This window comes from Mauremys mutica, chromosome 10 (genome assembly GCF_020497125.1).
Source record: "Mauremys mutica isolate MM-2020 ecotype Southern chromosome 10, ASM2049712v1, whole genome shotgun sequence".
In the NCBI taxonomy this organism is placed as follows: domain Eukaryota; kingdom Metazoa; phylum Chordata; order Testudines; family Geoemydidae; genus Mauremys; species Mauremys mutica.
This window is the reverse complement of record NC_059081.1, coordinates 86,340,719-86,364,403: the sequence shown is the minus strand read 5'-3', so window position 1 is coordinate 86,364,403 and position 23,685 is coordinate 86,340,719. Positions and strand designations below refer to the sequence as shown.

Sequence of the window (23,685 nt, the reverse complement as noted above, 5' to 3'; positions counted from 1 at the left end):
TTATTTTATATTTTTATTTACAATATTTGACCTACTTAGTAGAATGCTGGGCTGGGTCTTTACTTACACACCATAAACATTCAGATTTTACACTAAAAAAAATAGAAAACACAATATCATGTGCTAAGTTGGCCAACTATTTTGTTTTAAAAATCAAAAAAACACATTGTCTTATTATTCAACAGTTGTGTTACCATTGTTGCTTATTGTTCAGTTGTATACCAACTTGTGTTTTCCTTTTGCTCTCCACATTTTTTAAAGCATAGCTTTACTAAAACTGTTTGGTTTCAAAGACCTGGAGGCATTTCTCTGAGTGACTGCTGCTAGGGATTTCTATCATTACAACTGTTTAGCTCACCAGGAAAAGGAACCAAGTACATCGTTTCTAGTGCTATAGTGTAGCTGGATGTAGTAATTAAAATTAATCAGTCTCCTCAAGAAGCGTTACTAGTGGGCGGCAGCGCCCATGGCAGCCGCACATGTGGGCATCAGGGAAACAGGTTTGGGAACCCCCGGGTTAGTGCCGTAACTCGATCTCAGCAAGCATTGGCGTGTCTCCTCCAGCTTGAAGTGCAGACACCTGCTCAAGGTCATACGGTTAGGCCCCACCCCCCAGCAGCCTGTCCTGCGCGGCAGCGTTCACCTGCAGACACAGCCTTTTACACAATGGATCCAGGAAGAGGGGTCCATTCAAGCCAAGCCCCAGACATACAGCATGTTTGACTGTAAGCCAGCCAGTGCCCACACACTCGCTGCCCCCTCCAAGCCCACACGTAGGCCCGGAGCCAGAATCAATGTGCAGAGTCCTCATGGACCACGACACAGCGCCAGGGCCTGCTGGCCTCCCGTAAAGAGCCTTGTAGCCAAGCAAATCCAGCTCGGGTGTCACTGAGGCTGCAGGCCTGCCATGGGGCGTGGGCAGGGCCCAGGCTCAGGCAGAGGGGGACCCTGACAGAACCCCATTCTGCTTCCCTCCAGCCAGGATCTCCTCTTCGCTGCGCAAGGACCTGGGCTGCAGCTTGCCAGCAAGGGTGCTGCCGGGGTGCAGGCGTGCAAAGCGCCCCAGGGCCCAGATGGGGAAGACGTTGCGGTAGGAGGTGTAGCTGACTGCACAGGACTTGTTGAACACTCCAGAGATGTTCTCCTGCGAGGGGAGAGAGACAGAAAGAGGCAGGATTGGCAGGGTGCTCGTGAGCAAGGGGTGCTCTGGCAGGTGGTCCCACAAGCCCTTTGCACTCTCAGGTCTGTTGCGGGTACTGTGCCACGCACATGTTATGACTGATACACTCGTGTTTCCCACATGCCCCGGCACATGGATACACTCCCTGCTCACTCCCCCTGAGGCATGACACCGCACACACACACGGCCATTTGTTGTGAGTTCAATCCTTGAGGGGGCCATTTATGGAACTGGGGTAAAAATGTGTCTGGGAATTGGCCCTGCTTTGAGCAGGGGGTTGGACTAGATGACCTCCTGAGGTCCCTTCCAACCCTGATAGTCTATGGTTCTATGACCAGGCTCTCCACCCCGCTCCAGTGGCCCGAAGAGGCCAGGCACTGGGCAACAGTGCCCAAGTGGGGATTGCCCTGCCGGGCACAGAGCCAGCATTAAGAGGCTCTTGCAGCCTCCAGCATGTGGTGTGGTCGTGGCACGGATGGAACGCACTGTTGGATGGGATTGTGACCAGCCCCATGTAGTAAAACAGTCCTTGGGCTGCTCTCACGTGTGCTGGGGCCGCGGCCAGCAGGCAGCCGGCCTCAGAATCAGGCAGTCAGACCTCCCCACCTCCCAGGGCTTCCCTGCAGCCACCAGCCTGTTGGTGTCACTAGGCATAGCTACCAGGTAACTCGGGGGGGTGGAAGACCACGAGTGTCGATGAAGCCCTCCTGCTCTGGGTCTACGTGAGCCAAAGCAACTCCATCTTGTGAACTTTAACCAACCTAAATGTTAACAGCCTAAAACCAAAATGTGTAATAGTCAGCATTTCTAGCAAACAGCTAACAGCTGTAGCTTTGCTCAAACTAGCAAAAGCGGTAGTGATAGGAAGGGGGAAAGTCTACATGCGCCTGGGCCGACAAGGCCAAAGATAAACATGCGGACGGGAACTTTTCTAACACGCTAAAATGTAATGCTTAAAGTAACTGCTGTTGGGAAGGGAGGGGTGAGGAGGGAAACAAAACAAAAGGCTTACACAAACAGCTTAAGATATAAATACTGGGACCCCGCCTGCGTGCAGGTGTGCAGGATTTGAGAATGCTTTTTCTCCCTGGCACCTTATTTGGGCTCAAATAAACTTGGTTTGCTTCTCCACCCTGGTGTGTTAATTAGTGCGACGCACACCGGGGCACACCCACTGTTGCCCCCCCTCGGGCCCTTTGGGCCGGCAAAACAAGCCCATCCAATCCTACCCCCTTAACACGCCATGCCTGCATCTCCCTGTACACCTCCAGCCGCTGAACAACAGCAGTCAGCAGATGAGCCCTGTCCTGTTCCTGGTTCCAGCTGGATACAGGGCTCCATTAGCCAAGGGCACAGGGCCCTGGGAAGGGTCAGGTGGGGTCACACAAAGCCATGCAGCCCGAGCCAGGGGGGAATCCCCCCGAGATATACAGAAGAAACCTCGTCCTGCCCACAGTCCTTGGACCCAGGGTGAGCTGCTGGGACGCAAAATGGATCCGTGTCCAGGGATTTGACAGGCTACTTCCATGTGCAAAAAGAAGCAAACCCCACAATGGCCCCAGAGGGCGAGTGCTGGCAGGGGAAGGCAGGGCACACAGGGTTGGCTTGGGGTGCTCTTTGGTTTGCCAGCGTGAACGGCAGGGAGATGACAGGCAGCTGGCAAAGCAAAGCCCAGGGGCAGTGTGGTGGGGAGAGGAGGGAGGTCAGCCAGAGACCCTGCCTCATCTGGGACGCTCCCACTGCCGAGGGCACCTGCTCCCAGAGCATTTCACTGCTCTGCAGCCTGGGGCTGCTTTGGGTCCTGCATGGCGCCTGGATCCCCAAGTAACCATGACAGCAAAAGCCCCCTCACCTCATGGCCTTGGCCCGAAGCCTGCACTGATCAGAAGCAGGCCCCTCCCAGAGTGTATCCTGGCCCTCCCCCCCAATCTCTCTGTGAGATCTACGGCTCATTACTGCAGCTAGGCATGGACCGATAGGCCCTGAACAGCAACGGCTGGTTCAACATGCTGCACAGGTCAGCCCAGTACATGTTCCCTGCTCCGGCTCCCCTCTCACAGCGTCCAGGACAAGGGCTCCATCTGCTGGTCAAACCTTCTCCACCAGGGAGATCGTCCCTTCTTCTGACACCACGACTTCTCATGACAACTGCATTCCACCAGCTCATCCAGACAGGAAGGCTTTTCAATACAGGAGGCAGAGCTGTCCCTTGAGCTGGACCCAGACTGTGGAACTCACTGCCACATGACAGAAGAGACCATGGGCCAGAACTAAATGCAAAGCTCAGCTCTTCCACGGAGCCACCCTCAGCCAGCGATTCCCCCTCACGGACAACCCCCAGCAAAACCCTTTGAGCCATCGGCCTGCTTCTCCCGCAGCTGGGAGGGATGAGAGGGCGAGTGGCTGGCTGAAATGCCTGCAGTGACAGGGGCTGGACACATTAGAGAGAGCAGTGAGGAGCTGCATACCTGAGGCCAGTCACCATTGGGCAGCTGCTTGTCAATCAAAACCGTGATCCCCTTTTCCAGCACCCCAACGTCCGGGTATCTGCAACGAGAAGGGGCAGACGTCAGTGGTGTGACTCCGAATAACATGCTAGCCCCCCACCCCCGCCAGTGCAGCCGCAGCCGGAGCTCTCCTCTCTCCCTCCCCGGCACCGCAGCAGGGACAGGAAAGCTCTTCCCCTCCCCCCACTAGCATCCAGCACTCACACTATGGCCACCCCCCACCTCTGTGTCGTTCCCAGGCCGGCAGGGCGGCACCGAAGGCCCTAGAGAGCCAAGCAGTTGAGGAGGCACCAGGCGTTAAAGACAGGCCTGCGACAGCAGCCACCTGGTGCAGCGCCGAGCACGGCAGTGCCAAGGCTCGGGGGCAGCTCTGGGCCGTGCTGCTGCCTTACAGAGCCCGGACGCTCGCTGTGGGGAGCCGGTAGCGTGACGACGGGCACCAAGCGCCAGCCCATGGAGTGGAGCGGTCACTGGCTAACCCCTCTCGGCACAGGTGCCTCCCAATCGCTGGGGCGTGAGCTCTGGGTTAGCCCAGGCGAGGACACCGCAGAGCACAGCAGGGGGAAGGCATGGTGTGAACGAAGGCTTCCACACCAGCGCCCCGGTGCCGAGGTCCTTGGCAGGGCTGTGCTCTGTGAATGCGGGTGAAGAGGACGATGTTCTGCGGTGAGAAGCGGCGTCGGTGCTCCTACCTGACGGCCATGAGCCCCAGCAGGGCCCAGCAGGTGTTGTGGATCTGGGAGGTGGAGCTCTGCACGTATCTGCGCTGCTCACAGGACTCAAAGTCCTCTCCCCAGCCACCATCCTCCATCTGCTTGGAGACCAGGAACCGGCAGGCCTGGGCCACTTCCCTGCATGCGGCTCTGAAGGGACGAGGCAGAGCAGTGGGAGTCACTGGGGGCAAAGGGACTAAGCCAGGGCAGCCTCATGGGGCTTTGGGGGAAGGGGCTGGTGGAGCAGGTGGGGGCAGCAGACAGTGTGAAGCTGGGGCAGGGAGGCTCTAGCAGGAGCCGGGGGCTCTGAGATGAGACCTGGCCCCGGGGGTGGGAGCAGCAGCCTAGGACCAGGCCAGCTTCCTCTGGTGAGTGCACAACCTGGCTCTGCACACCAGAGCCCCCAGCTGCGTACAGCCAGCCAGCGGGAGCCAGGGGACCACGGCTGGGGACAGGGCCCCAAGGGGCTGTGACTCTCAGTGAGCGGGGGACCGGAGGGTACAGCACAGGACAAAGGAGCCCGACCTAATGCCCAGTGCGGAAGGCTGCTCTGGGTTTGAACAAGCTCCTCCCCCAGCAGAGTGATGCGGCACCTCCCGTGCTCCAGGGATGGCGCCAGCCACTCCAGGTCATGCCGTGCAGGCCGTGGGCAGCCAGGGAGCCGCACGCCGGATTCCCACACTCACCCGTTCTGGTAGGTCTGCTCCAGACAGGCGAAGGCCTCCAGTCCGAACCAGGTGCCGTAGGTAAAGCACACGCCCCAGCTCCTGGCGAGAGGAGAGAGCCAGCGTCAGGCAGTGCAGAACGCTCTGCGGGTCTAACACCACCGGCCCCCCGTGCCACAGACGGGCATGGGAAGTCCCCGCCTCCAAGTACAGACCCTCCCCGCCGCAGACCAGGGCTACGCTGAGCCTTTACTGGAGCTGTCGCACATACACGAGCCAGGAGTCGCATCCCATCCCCCGTCGCTGCGTGTCTGGCTCGTCTCTAGTCCACAAGCTAAGGGGGTTAGTCACTCACTGTCAGCGCCCAGCGCCACAGGCTCTGGTCTGCAGGGGGCCCTAGACACAACTGTAACAGGCCGGACTGCTGTGGGCTCCCTGAGCCAGCCCCCTATGCCCGCTCCCCAGACACTGGCACACCTGGAGGTAAAGGGGAGAGAGGGTTGCCCAACAGTACAGGTACCAGCACCTCTCTCCTCACCCCAGCCGCCTCCTGCCCCGAGCAGCGTGGAGTTTGCTGCACCAGCGGTGCACGCGGCCACTCACCCTTCCCATGAGCCGTCAGCTCTCTGCACCCTGCGGCAGTACTCCAGGCCCTTGCGCAGCGTCTCTCTAGACAGGAGGAGAGGGGGTTCCTTAGTGTGCAGCGTCCATCCTCCTGCCAGCCCGACCCAGGGGCTCCTTGGGAGCTCAAATCCCCTTGGAGAAGTGGGGGCCCAGCCCCTATTAAAAGAGTCACTCGAGGGCCGTAAGCTGCAAGATGGACTGAGCTTCCACAGCCCCTGTGCAGCTGCCTGACCATGGCCCCTGGGGCTCAGATGGAGACAGGACATTTGCCGGTGGCCTCCCAGCTGGACTGCGGGTGAAACACAGCCTGGTCTGTGCCCCCAGTGCCCTGCTTGAGGCCAGATGGCCCTTTGGCCTCACACGGGAAGTGGATATACTCAGTTGGGCTCTTCTGAAAGGGTAGCTAGGAAAGGAGGGTGCCCCTCACTGCACCAGGGCAGCGCTGCCCCAGGGGCGTGCACCCAACCAGCGGCACCCGCTGGCACAGGAGCTGCCCTGTTCGGTTACCGGGTTTGTTCCTGGAGCTGTGTGGGCGGCAGGGTCTGCCCTGCAGGTCAGAGCGTACAGGCGGGGCCCACGCCAGGTTCATCCCAGCAGGCCCCACTTACTGACCTCCCCAGGGTGCAAGCTTTGGACTGACGGTTCAGCGCTCCCCCTCCCTTACCTGACCTCCTGGGCCCGGTGCTCGGGGAAGGCCTCATGGAAGTGCTTCAGTGCCTGCACGACGGCCGACGTGCACTCCACGTAGCAGTAGTCTATCATGATGTCACCTGCCCGACAGGAGAAGCAGCAGTGAGCATCCCCGTCACACAGGGACTCATGGCCAGCAGGCAGCTCGAGGACAATGCCAGGTGCTGGCAGGGGCCCTACTTCCCTGGTGCACTCCCATCCTAGGAGCTGTGCAGAGCTGCTGTCTCTGGGGAGAGGCACTGGCCGTGTGACTGCACTGAGACCCCCCCGGGCCTGCCATGGGCACCACGCCCAGCAGACCTGGCCCTGACTCCCATCGCGGTGCAAGTGACAATAGCTGGAGAGAGGCCCAGCGCGCCTGCCCTTACCAAACACCTCCGAGGGGTTCAGGAGCTCCAGCAGCCGGCCCCCCCGCTTGGTTTCGTATGTCGCAAAGCCCCCATCAGGATTCCTCATGCTCAGCAACTGCCCGGACATGGAAGGGAAGAGATTGACAATCCAAATCAACCTCATTCACCCCTTGCTACAAATCACCGCCCCCCCCACCCACTTCACAATCCCTCGTCAGAACCCTAGATTCCAAGGCTGGAAGGGCTGGTCTGACCTGCAGAGCACAGGCCAGAGACCTGCCCCAAAGTAACTCTTTTCCAACAACAGCAGATCTTCTAAAAAACAGCCAATCTTGATTTAAAAATGGCCAGTGATGGCGAATCCACCACAACCCTTGAGGAGTTGTTCCAAATGTTAAATACCCTCTCTCTTTCCAGTCTCAATTTGTCTGGCTTCAGCTTCCAGCCATTGGATCATGTTAGCCCTTTCTGTGCTAGACTGAACAGTCCATTATTAAATAATTGTGCGATTAAAAAAGTTTATCGTGTTTAACTGTATGATTAATCGCACAGTTAAACAGTAGAATACCATTTATTTAAATATTTTGATGTCGTCTACATTTTCAAATATATTTATTTCAGTTACAACGCAGAATACAAAGTGTATAGTGCTCACTTCATATTAATTTTTATTACAAATATTTGCACTGTAAAAAACAAAAGAAATAGTATATTTCAATTCATCTAATAGTGCAATCTCTTTCTCATGAATGTTGAGCTTACAAATGTAGAATTATGTACAAAAAAACTGCTTTCAAAAATAAAAATGTAAAACTTTAGAGGCTACAAGTCGACTCAGTCCTATTTCTTGTTCAGCCAATCGCTGAGACAAACAAGTTTGGTTACAATTTGCAGGAGATAACGCTGCCCGCTTCTTGTTTACCATGTCACCTGAAAGTGAGAACAAGTGTTTGCATGGCAGTTTTGTAGCTGGCATTGCAAGATATTTACATGCCAGATGCACTAAAGATTCATATGTCCCTTCATGCTTCAACCACCATTCCAGAGGACATGCTTCCATGCTGATGATGGGTTCTGTTCAATAACAATCCAAAGCAGAGCGGACCGACGCATGTTCATTTTCATAATCTGAGTCAGACGCCACCAGCAGAAGGTTGATTTCTTTTTTGGTGGGTTGGGTTCTGTAGTTTCCACATAAGAGTGTTGCTCTTTTAAGACTTCTGAAAGCATGCGCCACACCTCGTCCCTCTAAGATTTTGGAAGGCACTTTAGATTCTTAAACCTTGGGTCAAGTGCTGTAGCTATCTTTAGAAATCTCACCCTGGTACCTTCTTTGCGTTTTGTGAAATCTGCAGTGAAAGTGTTCTTAAAATGAACATGTGCTGGGTTGTCATCCAAGACTGCCATAACATGAAATATAGGGCAGAATGCAGGTAAAACATAGAGCAGGAGACATAGAATTCTCCCCCAAAGTGTTCAGTCACAAATTATTTAACACATTTTTTTTAATGAGCATCATCAGCGTGGAAGAATGGCCTCTGGAATGGTGGTCGAAGCATGAAGCGTATCTGGCGTGTAATTACCTTGCAATGCCGGCTACAAAAGTGCCATGCGAATGCCTGTTCTCACGTTCACGTGACATTGTAAAATAAGAAGCAGGCAGCATTATCGCCCATAAATGTAAACAAACTTGTTTCTCTTGGCTGAACAAGAAGTAGGACTGAGTGGACTAGTAGGCTCTAAAGTTTTACATTGCTCTCAAAACCAAAACAGTTATGTAACAAAAAACATCTACATTTATAAGTTGCACCTTCATGATAAAGAGACTGCACTACAGTACTTGTATGAGATTAAAACTGCAATTTTTTAAAAATCACAATTAATTTTTTTTAGTTAATCGCGTGGATCAATCACAGTTAACTGACAGCCCTAATAAAAATATTAAACAGCAAGGCCCAGGAAACTGATCCCTGTGACACACCTCTAGAAACTCACCGCTTGGTGCCGATCCCCTGTTGACATTACATTTGGAAACCCATCAGTTAGCCAGCTTTTAATCCATTTAATGTTTGCCAGGTTAATTTTGTATCACTCTAGTTTTTTCACCAAATTTTGTGTGGTACCATGTTAAACATCTTACAAAAGTCTAAGTCTTATATCAACACTATTACCTTTATCAACCAAACTGGACAAAAAATTATTATTTTCCATAAATAATTTTTTGATTATTCTAATTTTAATCTCAGTGGTGACTGGCATTAATTACATTACCCTCCTTTAAGTTTTTATTAATGGAGTTTCTTGGCCGCTCCATTATCTTGCCAGGGATTGATGTCAGACTGTCCGGCCTTGAACATTTTATTTACCCGTTTCAAATACTGGCACAACATTAGTTTTCTTTCAGTCTTCTGGAACGTCCTCGATGTTCCAAGGCTTATGGAAATAATCAACATTTACAGTCCAGTGAGCTTCTCAGCCAGCTCTTTTAAAACTCTTGGATTCAAGTTATCTGGACCTACTGATTTTTAAATGTCTAACTTTAGTTGCTGCTGTTTAACACCCTCCAGAGATACTAGTGGAATGTAAAGATCATCAGCATATGATATGACTACACCATCTGTCTTTTCCCCCAAATACAGATAAAAAATATTTATTGAACACTTCCGCTTTGTTTTGCATTATTACTGATAATTTTATCATTTTCATCTAGTAATGGACCAACACCAGTTTCAGGATTCTTTTGTTCTTAATGTAAGCAGAGTCAGGATGAGCTCTACCTTGACATCTGGTGGTGAATTGTGGTGAGTTGTGGAAAAGAACTTCAGGGGCTGGTCTTGTTTGCATAGGCACACCCACCCTGCCTAGCATGAGCCCACAGCTGCCCAAATGGTCACTTTGGCTGCTGTGGGATCTCCAGTTTCTCTGTTATTGCGGCAGGAAGAATAAAGTGTTGTTACCCTGATTATGTGAATCAAGGCCAGTGGAACGGTTTTATGACAGGGTGACTCGCCATCAACTACGAAGCACTCGCTAGACAAGGGCCATGGGTTCCAAAATGCAGTGAATTGAGAGAGGGAGAAACTGGGGGGTGGTAATTTATATCTGATGGTATGGGCCCCTTTTGAGAACCTGAAATACCAGTTGCTGCACCACCACGGTTGAACAGCAGAGCTGATTTTAGTTTTATTAATAGTCTAGTTACAGACTGCTGTGCTGAATTCACGTTAGGCTAATGATGCACCAGTGGTGGGGCTCCCCTACTACAAGCTGAAATCACTAAAGAGCTAAAATTACTAAGAGCTGTGATCACTGAGTGCTGTGTTAACTAGTGGGGGAGCCTGAAGATATATTGCTAAGTGGCTGGCAGAGCAGTTTGTGGGATGATTGGAATGGCCCATGGGACAGCAAGTGGAGTGAAATGGAGCTGAGCGGAGCAGTTCGTGGGACACTGGAGCGGATCATGGGATGGCTGGTGGAGTGGAGGGGCTTGTAGTGAAGGCTGCAGCAGAACCCCACAGAGAGGTGGGGCAGTCGGCCTTGGACCATGTAAGGTGCCCCTTAACACCCTGTGCACCCCTTCCCCCCCATTTCCACCAAGGCTGGGGGGGGGTGTAAAACTCTGCAGATAAACTTTTGAACTCTGGGGCTGCACTGACCAGGGATAGAGACTTTGGGGGTGCTGGACTTTTGGGGTGTTGGACTTAAGACCCTGAGGGAAAAAGGATAGTGCCAAACTTATTTGGGGGGTCTTTTGCTCATGCTTTGTGTTATGAATCCTGTTTGTGGTGTTTTCAACATAATGCCGCATTGTTTCCCTCCTTTATTAAAAGGATTTTGCTACACTCAGACTCCGTGCTTGCGAGAGGGGAAATATTGCCTCCTAGAGGCGCCCGGGGGGGGTGGTGGTATGTAATTGTCCCAGGTCACTGGGTGGGGGCTTGAGCCGGTTTTGCATTGCGTTATTGAAACAGAACTCCTGGATACTGAACCCGGCCCTTGTTGCTGCCAACTCAGACAGGCAGAAGGGTTACATTAATATCTTAAACTCCTTATTATCCTTAACTCTGCAGGCCAAAGAGTTCTTCTTGTGCCCCTTTGTTTCCCGCATCCATTTTCTACAATTCTTAGCTTCCGATTTCAACTTCCCTTTTCTGCCATTTGTTAGATATTGTTTTCTTATTTTTATAGGTGCCTTCACCTCCCCTCTAATCCAGGTCTTTCGTTATCCACTCCCGCCTTCTTCCTTGATTGTAGGATTGTAGCTTTTGGGGCATCCACTTGTTCTTAAACAATTACCAGTTATCATCTACATTTTCTCTGATTAAATTCTTCCTCCCGGCTGATTTGGGTTGCAGTTGTTTAGCTTTGTGAGACTGGTCCTTTTAAAGTACCAAGTATATATGCCTCTGCTCTGGACTTTATTGTGTTTGCACATTACTCATGTGATCGATTCCTAAGATTCCACTAATTTTTAGCTGTGTGATCAGTTCCTCTTTATCTGTCAAGACGAGGTCCAATACAGAATTCTCTTGTCTCGGTGGCAACACTTTTTAAGTTAGGAACCTGTCATCGATGAGATTTTGAAATCCCAAGGAGGTTTTGGTATTGGCTGCATGAGCCCTCCAGCGTGTGTCACTCTGACCGAACTCCCCCATCCTCACACAGCTTTTTTCCCTACACACTGCAGATTGGTGCGTAAGGGGCCAGACATCCTGGCCCCTCCTGTGATTTGGGGTCTGTAACAAACACCAACTTGTGCTCGGTCTATTAGAACAGTGATCTATTAGCATCTGAGGTCATTGTCTTCCGAGTTATCAGTGACTCAGAACAGGTGATGCCATTTTTGATGTAGATGCCACTTCCCCTCCCCTTTTGCCCACTGGGTCTTTGCTAAATAAGTCAGGGCCATTGACTTTACCATTCCAATCGTGGGACTTGTCCCAGCAGGTTTCAGTAATGCCACAGCTAGATCACATTTATGAGCAATTCCAATTCCTCTTGTTTGTTACCCAGGCCCTGAGCATTGCTGCATAGGCAATTCAAGAATTTTTCTCTCTCATGTCCTTTGGCTCCCTGATTTTATTCTCAACATCTCAATTTTGAGCTAAATGAGGCCTCATTTCTTCCCTCTTTTTCCCCTTCCCTTTTGCTAGGAGCTGGCCAGAGCCAGAGGCACTTTTATCCTCCCCCCGGAACAGCTGCCTGGTCTCCAAGGCCCTGGAGCCAGCTCGGGACACTCGCTTCCGCTCCCCAAGACCTGGGCGAACGAGCTCCCTGCACGGGGTGTCTGTGCTGTGAGCAGACTGCCCACCGGGGAAAGGCTCTGCACTGTCCCTCCACGCGCCGTCCCAGGGACTGAGAACAGCTCTGAGCTCTCTCCCGCACACAGGGCAATCTGGTCACGTCCGGTCAGCCTGCACGCGCTGCTCCCCTCTCGGGACTCATGAGCGACACCCGATGGCAGCGAGAGGCGCTGTGCTAACAGCCCTGCCTGGGCTCCTCCTGGGGTTCATGCCAGCCCGGCCCAGCTCACATCCAGACGTGATACCAGGCTCACGCCCAGCAGGCCGTAAGCCCAGTCACTGGACGCCGGAGGCTCACAGAGGCAGAACATCCCCCACCCAGAAGCCATTTTGTATTAAGCTGTTCCAAGATACATGGCGCTGACTCTGGGGTTCTCCCCCCAACCGAGTCTCCGCCACCTCTTACCACATTCACAGCATCAAAGAGGCGCCCCGTGGGGACGTGCTCTGCTATGAAGGGACACTTCTCCTGTAGCAGCATCACTGATTTCAGCCCCTCCGCAGTGCAGTCAGCCACGATCCAGCCGCAGTCACGGGTGCTGAAGGGGAATCCGCCCTGGGGAGTCAGGCACCAGCACTCAGCCCCAGGACTGATGGAAACTCCCCCCGCCACGCTCTGCCCTGCCCAAGGGACGGGGGAGCCCCCTCACCCAACCCCGCATTACAGCTCTGCCTGTGCACACGAAATGGGGAGAGAAGGCTGGCAACCATCCCCCACTTCGAGTCCGGCAGGCAGCTGGGGAGGCAGGGGAGTCCCTCCTTAACAGCAAGGTGGCACCAGGAGCTACTGCCATAGCTTTCAAACCTAAGTCTGGGCCCCAAGCAAAGTGCCAGTGGTGGGTGAAATCCAGCCCATGCCGTGGGCAGGTGTCCAGACACATTCACTGAGCAGCTGGGCGCAACGGGAGGCCCTGGGGCAGGTGAGGCCCAGAGCTGGCACAGTGGGGGCTGCAGCCCAGGATGGCAGTGCCATGGTGGAGCCTGGGGGCAGGAGCTCACGCTGTGTCTGGCTGCGCTTTGCCTGTTACACGGGACCCTCATAATTACCCAGGTGAAGCTGCCTCCCGCACCAGAAAATACTGTACTGGAGAAAACAACACTGCCCAGCCCCACCACAAACAGGCCTTAGTGCGATTGTGCCACATCTCCTTCCATGGCAACTGGTCTGACGGCCAGCCCCGGACCCACGGCCATTGGCCTCAGCTTACAGAGCCCCTCCTCCGCCGATGTGATGTGTATTGGCCAAGCCCCACCTCCATATGCAGACACCAAGCCACCTGCTGCTCTGCTTCACATGCCCCGGGCACCGCCAGGTAAACGCCAGCTCGTGCCCTTCTTCCAAGCAGGCTGAGCCTGTCTAACTGTCAGCCCTCGGCACCTGGGATCTCAGTCACGGCCGCAGACTCCTCCAGACACCAGAGAGTCGCTCTGCTGCCAGAGCCTCCCTCTGACGCTATCACGGGATAGCTCCACTTTGAGTCTAAAAGGTTCGTTCCCTGCCCCACGAGCAGCCCAGAGCTAGGGGCAGACAGACACGTGAGGAACAAACATGGAACAACAGGGGAGAATCATCCCAGGGAAATCCAGGCACGTGGCCAGCTGTACCTTGTTCATCTGGCGATAGTATTTCTGGTAGTCGGGCGGGTTCTCCGGAATCTGCAGGAGATACGAGGGGCACCAGTGAGAAGGAACAGCAGGAGCAGCCTGGCTGCAGGCTCCATAGGCCCCACTGCAAGAGCAGAGCCCTGCAAAGGGCAGGGGTCCCACAGCTATGGTCAGGGACGGCTCTATGTATTTTGCTGTCCCAAGCATGGCCGTCAGGTGGCTTTCAGTGACATGCCTGCGGGAGGTCTGCCGGTTCCGCGCCTTCGGCATACCCGCCGCCAAATTGCCGCCAAAGCTGTGGGACCGGCGGACCTCCCGTAGGCATGCCGCCGAAGGCAGCCTGACTGGTGCCCTCACAGCGACCGGCAGGCCGCCCCCTGCGGCTTGTCGCCCCAGGCACACGCTTGCTGCGCTGGTGCCTGGAGCCGCCCCTGGCTATGGTGATGGCCACGGGATCAAGGCCAGCTGTACCCGCAGAGCACTCCTGTCTCTGCTGCCACAGTCTGGTCGCCAGAGGCCAGGCTGGGACTGGTGCTTGTCTGTGCCACATCTCCCTGGATCAGGCTGGGGCCAAGGCTGGCCCTGGACTCTACCACTGGGCGGGGACGAGCAGAAGGGACTTCCACAGCTGACCTTTTGCAGTACGCCCCAGTGCTGCCCTGGCGTGGCTGTGTCAGTGCACAGGGCACCTGGAGCGCTCCCCCAAGCCCAGCTGCAGAAGGCCCTGTGCACCCACTTGTTTTCAGGGCTTCACCCCCCACCCCAGAGCTCTGAGAGGGCCCTGCAGCTGGGTCCGCACCAAGCTTCCCATGAAACTACCCTGCCACGCTGGCCCCAGCACCAGCGACAGGGCAGCCTGAGAGCAGAGGGCTGCTGGGGTGCGACCCCCGGGCCAGGCAGCCCTGCTCAGAACAGGCCTGGACGATGAGGTGGTGAGAACACCAGTGGAGGTTCACACGTGTGCTCCCATTGCCTCTAGCGCCTGTGGAGCAGCACCGGGAAACAGCACCAGTGCAGGGACATCACAGGAATCTCAGGGTCAGCCAAGCCCATGTGCCAGCTGTGTCCCAGGGCAGGGAGAGGTGAGGCACATCCCACTTCACAAGGCCAAGTGCGCCGCTGTGATGAAGTGGGAATGTTCTTGATGTGTTATTTGACTGCTGAGTGGGGAGTTTTGCTGGGACTGCCTACATTGGGGAAGGGAGGATTCCTGAGCAAGTAACATGAGAACCCAGGAGAGGGGTTGAAGGCCAGGTAACACCTCTGCCCGGGAAAGTGGACAAAGGACACAAAGGCTGGGGGAGGAGCCGGGGGAAGGCCAGAAAGGAGATGGCTGAAGGGAGTTTCAGTTTGGAGCTGGCTGGGAAATAAAGAGGGGCTCCCTGACCAACAGGCTGTGGCCTCCGTGGGGCCCCCAGATGGACCTAACTAAAGGGGGTCCTGTGTTCCTATCGTCTAAATAAACCTTCTGTTTTACTGGCTGGCTGAGAGTCATGGTGAATTGCAGGAAGCCGGGGGTGCAGGGCCTTGTCTCCCCCACACTCCGTGCAGCCCTGGCTCCAGCCCTGGCTGGGTGGGGATCAGCTCACTGCGAGAACCCTCACCGGAGCTGCAGGGGGACAGCGGCAGGGCTCTGGAAACAGGGGAACTAGAGAGAACCCAGCTGGCTCAGCCCTACAGAAAAGCCTCATGGAATGTAAGAAGGAGGAAACCTACAGATCCAGAGACATTTGACAGGGTGCACAAAAAGGACTCTGCAAACTATTGCGTTTGACAGACAACGAAAGCCCCTGAGCTGAGCTAGCCCATGGGACCCACAGCATTCACCTCCCTGCCACGCTGCTTTAAAATGCCCCTGGGCTCTGACCCCCAGACCCAAATGGAGTTAGACACCTCAATACCTTTGAGACTCTGGGCCTCTCTCCCTACCCCGTTCTGGTACCAAATCCCTTTCCTCTGTATCTCCTACCACGGCCCGAGGCGCTGGGTGCTGAAAGCCAGCTAACAAAACTGTAAACCCTGTGTGTTCAAACGCAATGTGAAAAAGCGCAATTCCTGCTCACACCACACTGGTGCAGCACATCTCCAGAATTCTCTAGAATTGCAAAATAACGCTAGCTTCCTTCTAACAGCACCAGCAAACGTTTCACAGTGAAACCTGGGGGTGCTGCAGCACCCCCATCCCCCTAGCTCCTGTGCCTATGACTACAGCGCACGAAGGGGATGAGCCGCATGGCTGGATGCCAAGAAGCTCCGCAGGACACTACAGTCTTACCAAAGTCAATGCTGGCTTCCCACATCTGTGACCCCAACTCAGGGCTCACCTGGGTGATTTTGAGGAACTCATGGGCCTGCCTCAGACAGGAAGCGAATGCCGGGTCGTTCTCAGCACCAGCCTAGACAAGGAGGCAGACACACAAAATAAACAGACATCACTGCTCAGCTCTGTGATCAGTTTAGTTCTTCGGAAAAAACAAATTAGAAGAGAGCTCCTGGAACCTGTGCCAGGCACGGTCACTCCCTGGTAAGAGTCAAACACAGCACTTTGGCCAGCCAGGGACTCTGGGGCACCAGAGATCTGCACTGGGGTGGCTCATCTCCCACTGGCTGGTATCGGGGAGGAACAGGAACTCTCAGGCTCTGAGCGACTGGCACAGCAGCATTGCAGTGCCCAATGCTGGAGCTGTGCCAAGCAACACACCTCCATTGCTCGCTCAGACCCCACTCTCTGTATTCCAGCATTGCTGCTGGCTCCGAGCAGCGTTGGGCTCTGGGCGGGTTTTACCACGGCAGGGGCGATACGGCCCATCTTCGTACCAGTACCCCAAAGAGAACACAGCGCATGCGGGGAAGAGGTAACAGGAACTCCCCTTGGTCCCTGCCCATGTGCATTTCAGCGCCTACCCACCAGTGCCGTGGGGCCACGTGCCTGCACCTGACGGGGGTTAGGACGGTATTTTCGGGGGCCATCCCCGGCAGCATGCCACATGCCTATGGAACAGCTATAGCGGCTCTTCCCTATGCTCCTGCCAGCTCCACGCCTGCAGCTGCCCAAGTGCAGGTTCCCAAGCGGCGTGACAGTGCTGCTCATCTCCGGGTGTTACTACAGGGGACACGTGCAGAGCCCCGTGACATTCTAGCCTTGCTCCAATGACACCTCGCACGCAGCGTTCAAAGGCCAGTCCACCTGCAAACCTGCACACACCTGCCTTTGTACACAGGTGCGTCCACCCGACGCTACAGGGCACTAGCTGTTCTGCGCCCTTAGCGTGTGTTCGGAGCTCGCTGGGATTGCAAGCCTGCAGGTCTCTCTCTAAACGCTGCACTCTGCCTGCACCACCAGTTACCGTCTCAGCGCAGGGAGCTCAAGGTGACATTCTCTGGGCTGTGCTATGCAGGGGGTCAGACTCGACGATCGTCACAGTTCTGTCCAGTCTTGACACCCGAGGCTGTCGAAGCCTCTCTCTAGTGTTGCTGTTGAGCGTACACTGCAGGAGCCGGGCCCCCAAGAGCCATGGCACTGAGGAAAGTGCAGGATGGTGCCTGTCTGAGACCCACGGCCCTGGGGGGCAGCCGGCACGACAGCAAACATTACCTCCAGGAAGGCTTGGACGGCAAACGCTGTGTCCCAGAGCTGGGATCCGTTGGTGCCCTGGAACAGAAGAGTGTGCAATGAGAAGCAGCTTTTCAATCCGCCCCAGGCTTCCCGCCCACCCCTACGGGCCACACTGCCTGCAGGTGCCATCACGCTGGACCAATGGGCCTCATAGACAGAGAAAGGTATAGGGCACGCGGCTGGGTGCAGTCATGCAGCACAGGCACCGTCACACTGCACCAATGGGCCCCACGAACAGGGGGGGCTGCAGCCTAAGGGAACCCACTGGGGCAGAAACAGGCAGCAGGAGCAGGGTTATGGGGTTTTTTGGTTCGAATTTCCCTCCAAAGCTATTTTAGCGTCTGATCTTGCAAGCCCACAGAGGGGTTCAGAACGAGGGCAGTTTGGCCATGGATCCTGAACCCAGAGAGGAGCGCGAGGAGGGGACTGGGATGGGCTGACAGGGCTCCAGGCACATGGGGAGCTTGGGCAACAGCATGTGGGCCCTGCTGGGCTGGGCCGTGGGGCAGCCGCGGTACTCAAGCCCCAAGGAGCTGAAGGCTGGGAGAAGGTCTCGGTGGAGCACTGCACTACGAGACTGCCTGCATGGCAGGTCTGTGAGTGCTCTGCTGGCCAGGGCCAGGCCGCGACACCAGGAACAGTCAGTTTTTGCACAAACTGACAGCAGTGCGAATGGCTGGCTGGGCGGCAAGGGGAGCCGTGGGGCGGGGGAATAGGGAGGTGGCAGAGCTGTGTCTGGGGGATACACCGCTGTACCGGGAGAGGCACGTTTGTCTGGGAGACACTGAGCTGCAGGAAGTCGGACAGAGAAGCAGCCTGTGTGGCCAGGGCATGGGGGAGCAGCACGCAGCCCCTTTCCTTGCTGGACACTCAGCAGGGGCCAAGCAGCCGTTAGTGTTCTGTTCTAGCCCCCAGCGCAGGTAGGAGAGGGGCTGCCCGCTAACGTGGGGGCCAGAACCGCACAGCTGAGACAGGACAGGACGGGACTCCCCCCTAGGCTCCATCCCAGGGGCAATGCCTGTGTGGCAGGGGCTGGGCACGGGATGGCGGGTGCAGAGCACCCCCCAGAGGTGCAGGGGAAGCAGCTGCCTGAGAGCAGGACACACACTGCTCCCAATACCAACCCCTTCTACCCTCGGCCAGGAGGAGGAGCAGGGACGGGAGAAGCTGCTGCTGTGAGCCGCACAGCTGGGCCAGGGCTGGTCCTATGACCATCAACAGCCCGGCAGGAAAGGGAGACATTGCAGGGGTGGCAGTTCCCCCAAGGCAGAGCAGCCTGGCGAGACCCCCTTTGCAGTACGCGCTCAGTCCCTGGGGGAGGGGTCCCTGCCCAGCCCTGGGAGCCGTCTCACAGCAGCGAGAGCGGGCCCAGGGTCCCTGCGTTCGCTGCCAGGGCCACAGCGCCTTACCTGCATCTTCATGCCGTCCAGTCCCAGCCTGGTGGAGAGAGAGCACATCAGTGCAGCAGCCTGGGGAGCGTGGTCCTGTCCCCAACTCCCGCAGCCACCAGGCATCTAGCACTGCTGCCAGGGCACGGAGCACTGAGCTTCACGGGCAGCCCTGCAGCAGCTTCCCCAGGGGCCCTGGCCTGCCCCTTCCCAGCCCTCTGGCCCCCAGCTGACTGGGAGAACTGGAGCAAGTGTGACTCGCTAATAAGGAGCCAGCGTCTGGAGCTGGCTGCTGATCAGTGCAAGACCCCCACCGTTCGCATGCCGCCTGCACAGAGCTCCCTGGTCCTGGGGCCTAGGCAGTGTGGTAGCCCTGGGGGCAGAGCGGGGTCCCCCATGGCAGGTCTGGGCAGCAGGTTCCCTGCTAGGGCCTGGGGATTCCCGCACAGGGCAGAGTGGCTCTCTCTAGCTGAGTCCTGCGCTGTCTCTGGGGCTGGGGAGGTGCATGGGCCTGGCCTTACCAGAGGTAATCAGGGATCCTGGAGACATGCTCCTGGAAGGCTGGAGAGCTCTCCCCCTCCACGGACCAGCGAACCAGCATGTTAATGGTCTTGGAAATCTGCCGAGAGAGAAGGCGTCACTCCCCTGCAGAGCGCAGTGGTGTTCGGCACCTGCACAGCATGACCTGACCTCGTGACCAGCCACAGGAGCAAACCCCAGGCTGGGGCTGTCTGCAGGCGAGCGAGCACGTCTCCTTGGGGCTCTGGTCGCAGAACGGACCCCTTGGCATCCCCATGTCTGTTCCCCATCCCAGCGCAGGAGATCACTCTCCAGCCAGGGCCTTCCACCAGCTGTTCCCAGCACAGACTCTGCAGAGGGGAACAGCTGGCACGCCCTGTCTCCACGGCCACTGCACAACGACCAGGCAGTTGCTCACGCTCTCCTCTCCCGCCAGCCTGCTCACGCCCCTTGTCACCCACCGTGAACTCTCCTGTGTGCAGCGCCCAGCACAACAGGCCCTGAGCCTGCCTGGATTACTGGTTGCTATGGTTACGTGCCAGCAGCTGGGCAGTCCCAGGCTGGTCTCTCCCGCACCTGGGCAGGAATTGGAGCCAGCGCCGTTGAGTCTGTGGGAGCGGTAACAAGCAGCCTACCGGGCCAATGCTGATGGCCTTGGTGAATCTGTCGTCAGCCTTGATGTGGTCATACAGCTCCGCGATGGCTCGCTGCCTCAGCCGGGCGCTGTGGTGGGCTTCGTACACGTTCAGGATGGCTGAGACGGGAACAAGAGAGACACAATAAGCTGCCTGGTCCCAACTCCTGGGCGAGCAGGGCCCGGCCCCGAGCCCCAGTGAGCTCCCCTCATCCCTGGGGTCAGCCTCCTTCAGCAGCAATCAGCACAGAGCCCTGCGCCTTTCCTACCTACTGGATCCAGGTGGCTGCTGCTGGCTCGTGGCTGATGCAAGCGAGCCAATGCCGCACACAGATTGCCCTCGTGCCCACTGGGCAGGGCAGTAACGGTGGCGCAGTGCGGAGGCCAGGCAGGCACAGCTTTGTCAGGCACACGCATTCCCTCCCAGGTTAGTAAAGTCTTGCCAACTTCTGGTCCCTGGCCACTCTGAGATCCCACTGGCAGAGCAAGGCTGACAGGAAGCTTGGGGGCTGCACTGGGGTCAGATGTAAGGCTATGGGGCAGCTCCACTAGTGACCCACGGCCGTGGGGACAGAAAACAACCTGCACATCAGCTATCCCCCGCCCTGCCCTGGCCAGGCCCAGCCACTTCCCTACTCACCATTGGCAAGTGTGAGCAGCCAGCTGTGCGGGGTGTAGAGATCGCAGGCAGCCACGTTATTCCTCTGGGCCGGCCAGTCAATGCTGGAGTAGTCCTGGACGTACAGCTCCTGGCAGGGAGCAGGCGGGAGATTAGCCATCCGCTCACTAGCACGCCATGGGAGCAGACCCATGAGACAGCTGCAAGTGTCAGCCTGGCGGGGTTGGCAGCCTGGGGGAGTACAGCATGGAGCACGCAGGGGAGCACCGGGGAAGGAGGACAGCGCTGCCTGGCTCACTCTGTGGCTCCACACCAGCCACCGGGACAGGTCCCATGTGGTAGCTGCTCCCAGCGCCCTTTGCTAAGGAGAGTTAACAAGAGGAGAAAGCACCTTCAGATAGTGCCAGAGCACCTGAGGGGGGTGTCGGGGGCCCACACGGCCTGCGGGGGGACACAGCCCAAAGGTGGGGGGCCCACACAGGCCAGAATGGAGGGAACATGCTGGAGCACGCTCAGGCAGTAGGAAGGGCTAACGGCTCAACTTAATTCTGGCTGGAGGCCTGTGTGCAGGACTCCACCCCGCTCCAATTCACAGCAGGGCTCCCGGGGCCCAGTGGGCAGGAAGAAGACAGCCCCTAAGGCGTCACTCCCCTTCAGGCCTAGGGGTGTCAGGTGCCCAGCCTGAGACACCAAGTCTGATTCGCAGAGGGCAGGGCTCAGTGCTCTAAAATCAGACTCCTCCCGGGGGCCTGACGGGGCCTCCCAAAAATCACTCCTCCCTTTGGAAAGTGCAGGCCTTAGGCATTGTGAACAAGTGTGTGGTAGGTATCTTGCCGTGGCATTCACAGGGAAAGCCTGCTCCCTGCACGACCCCAAACACTCTGCCCTTGGCTTCCCTTCCTACCTTGCCCTCCCAGCTCTCTCCTTCCTTCCCCAAAGCCCACCCCAATTCCTGCCCCATAGGGCTCCCATCAGCCAAGGTTACCAGCAATGGAAGAGCGTTAATGCGGCGCCTACACGGGCTGTTTGAGGCAAGCACTCCCGGGCCCCCCATGACTGTCCTGGCCACTGAGTATCAGAAATAAGACTGGCAGGTGACTGGTAGAAGAAACTTCACAGGGAGAAGATACCAGGTACCGAAGGGCGGAGAAAGGCAGAACAAGAACCAGTGGCTGGAGCCATGAGGCCCGAACTGTGAACAAGGAGGATGATCAACCACCAGAATGAGCTGCCAAGGGAACTGGCAGACTCTCCATCTCTTGATGTCTTCAGCTCCCAACTGGCTGCCTTTCTGGAGGGCACGTTGTACTGCAGCCAGACACGTCGCTGGGCTCAGTCCAGAGTAACTGGGTGACATTCTGTGGCCTGCGTTGCACAGGAGCCTGACTAGATGATCTACCAGTCCCTTGATGTGATGAATCGAGCTCTGGGTCATCACACAGACAGCAGGGCATCGGTTCCATGCAGCTCCTGTTGGGAAGGTTACTACTGCACCCATGAAGGCAGAGCCTTTTCATCTGCTAACGAGAGCTCGGATACTGCACAGAGGGAACATGCCAGCACAGGCCAGTCATACCTCAGCCCTAAGCTAAAGGGAAAGCATGGAAGGACCACGTGGCTCACTCAAGCAACACCCCCCTGAGGGAGCAGAAATGTAGCGCACACGACGCCAACGTACAGAAGTATCAGCTGTGACAGGGAAGGCGTAAGGAGGCTCAGAGGGAACCGGAATGGCCAGCAGCAAATAGCAACTTCTGTAATTCTCAGAGAACCAGGAAGCTGGTGAGAGTCGCTGGCCCTGCTAGATCAGCAGGGAGCGAGCGGAACAACCAGGGAGGACAGGATGCTGAGCGGCAGGATTACTAAAGTCTTCACCACAGAGAACGAGGGGAGAGTCCCACCCTGAGCTCCTCTTTGGTAACAGACGAGGCAGCATGAGGGACGGAGGTGTCAGACAGGGGCTGCTGGGACATGGCTCAGAGCCGTCGCAGTTAGTGCCCAGGCAGGGGGAAGACCCAGAAGCTCTGGTGGGACGGGGGAACAAGGGGCTGACGTGGGGATCACATCACAACAAGCCTACAGGGATCTCCAACAAAGCACTGCCAGGGGCTGCAGGGGCTGGGATTTGTGCCCAATGAGGAGATTTGGGTCCATGCGACTAGACACAGCTGGGCCATGGTGGGAAGGGTCTCCAGGCCACCGTAACACAGGGTGAGGAGCGGGGAGGGTGCTCAGGGAGTTCATTTACCTGTCGGAGGCTCTGGACAAGCTCATCCTCTTCGGCAGTCAGGCGCGTGGCGTAGCAGTAGCTCATCGGCAGGTACACCTGGCGGCAGTGGCACCAGAGCGTGGAGGGGTGGGCTGGCATCCAGGCCGGGAGCAGCCTGTCACACAACAGAGGACGCTGTCGGCAGTGTGCGGGATGGGGAATGGGGGGCCGCAGGGACATGGGCACAGTTAAGGACAGGGCTGTGGGGCAGTCAGAGGGGTAATGTGCCCAGGAGACACTCGGTGTCCAGGATAGCCGCTGCCTGAGGGGTAGAGCAGCCGTTCAGGACAACGCGCAGACCCCAGGCGACCGCTGCTCCGTGCTCCCGGGGTGCGGGGGAGCTGGGAGAGAAGCTGGAGCCCTCGTTTGGAGCCAGGAGACTGTCTGCTCCAGCCCGAGGAGAGCGTTCTGGGCTCTCCCAGCAACCCAGCGAGGCTGTTATCCTGGGCGGGGCCTCTGCCCACAGCCTGCAGCTGATTCCCTGTGGTTCGTGTTAACGGGGTGTGGAGGGAGGTGCAGGGAATAAACAGCCTCTCCTGGGGGAACATGCCAGTGGGCAATGCTGCCACTGGTTTCCCTGTAATCAGCCAGTTGCCTGAACTCCCTCACCTCACACTGCCCCCTGCTCCTGGCCCCACGGCCAGCTCAGGCACCAGCTGTCCCTGAGCGCTGGGGGAGTCTGCGGCAAGCCCAGTTCCAGGACGGGGACAGCCATGGCATGCCAAATGGGGAGGGACCGTGTCAGGACCCAGCACAGGAGGGAGGGACTTGGGAAGAGCGCAACGGGTGGGTCTGGAGGCTGGCAGAGAGGGCAGGAAAGCTGGAGGTCAAGCAGGTGGGCCAAGCTTGGATGGGGGAGAGAAGGTCATCAATCAGCCCATGCCCCGTGCCAGGAATGGTGCCTGGTTTCCGTGCCCAAAGCCTGCTGGCCCAGGCTGAGCGAGAGAATGGGGGACTGGTGCAGGCCAGGGATTGCTCTCAAGTCCCTGGCGTTCAGCGTTGG

General features: G+C 56.7%; 1 protein-coding gene across 1 annotated transcript in view; it reads right to left on the bottom strand.

Moving 5' to 3' along the window:
- Window positions 1-23,685, bottom strand: part of LOC123378438 (lanosterol synthase-like) — a 29,657-nt gene continuing 5,972 nt past the window's right edge. The window contains exons 7-22 of the mRNA XM_045032185.1: window positions 22,662-22,797; window positions 20,435-20,543; window positions 19,796-19,914; window positions 19,163-19,260; window positions 18,663-18,690; window positions 17,233-17,289; window positions 15,962-16,033; window positions 13,638-13,688; window positions 12,439-12,588; window positions 6,748-6,844; window positions 6,354-6,459; window positions 5,669-5,734; window positions 5,087-5,167; window positions 4,380-4,550; window positions 3,649-3,727; window positions 1-1,144 (exon numbers count right to left, since the gene is read on the bottom strand). Coding sequence (XP_044888120.1) covers window positions 932-1,144; window positions 3,649-3,727; window positions 4,380-4,550; window positions 5,087-5,167; window positions 5,669-5,734; window positions 6,354-6,459; window positions 6,748-6,844; window positions 12,439-12,588; window positions 13,638-13,688; window positions 15,962-16,033; window positions 17,233-17,289; window positions 18,663-18,690; window positions 19,163-19,260; window positions 19,796-19,914; window positions 20,435-20,543; window positions 22,662-22,797 — 1,633 coding nt within the window. The 3' untranslated portion in view covers window positions 1-931. The remainder of the gene's footprint in view (window positions 1,145-3,648; window positions 3,728-4,379; window positions 4,551-5,086; window positions 5,168-5,668; window positions 5,735-6,353; window positions 6,460-6,747; window positions 6,845-12,438; window positions 12,589-13,637; window positions 13,689-15,961; window positions 16,034-17,232; window positions 17,290-18,662; window positions 18,691-19,162; window positions 19,261-19,795; window positions 19,915-20,434; window positions 20,544-22,661; window positions 22,798-23,685) is intronic.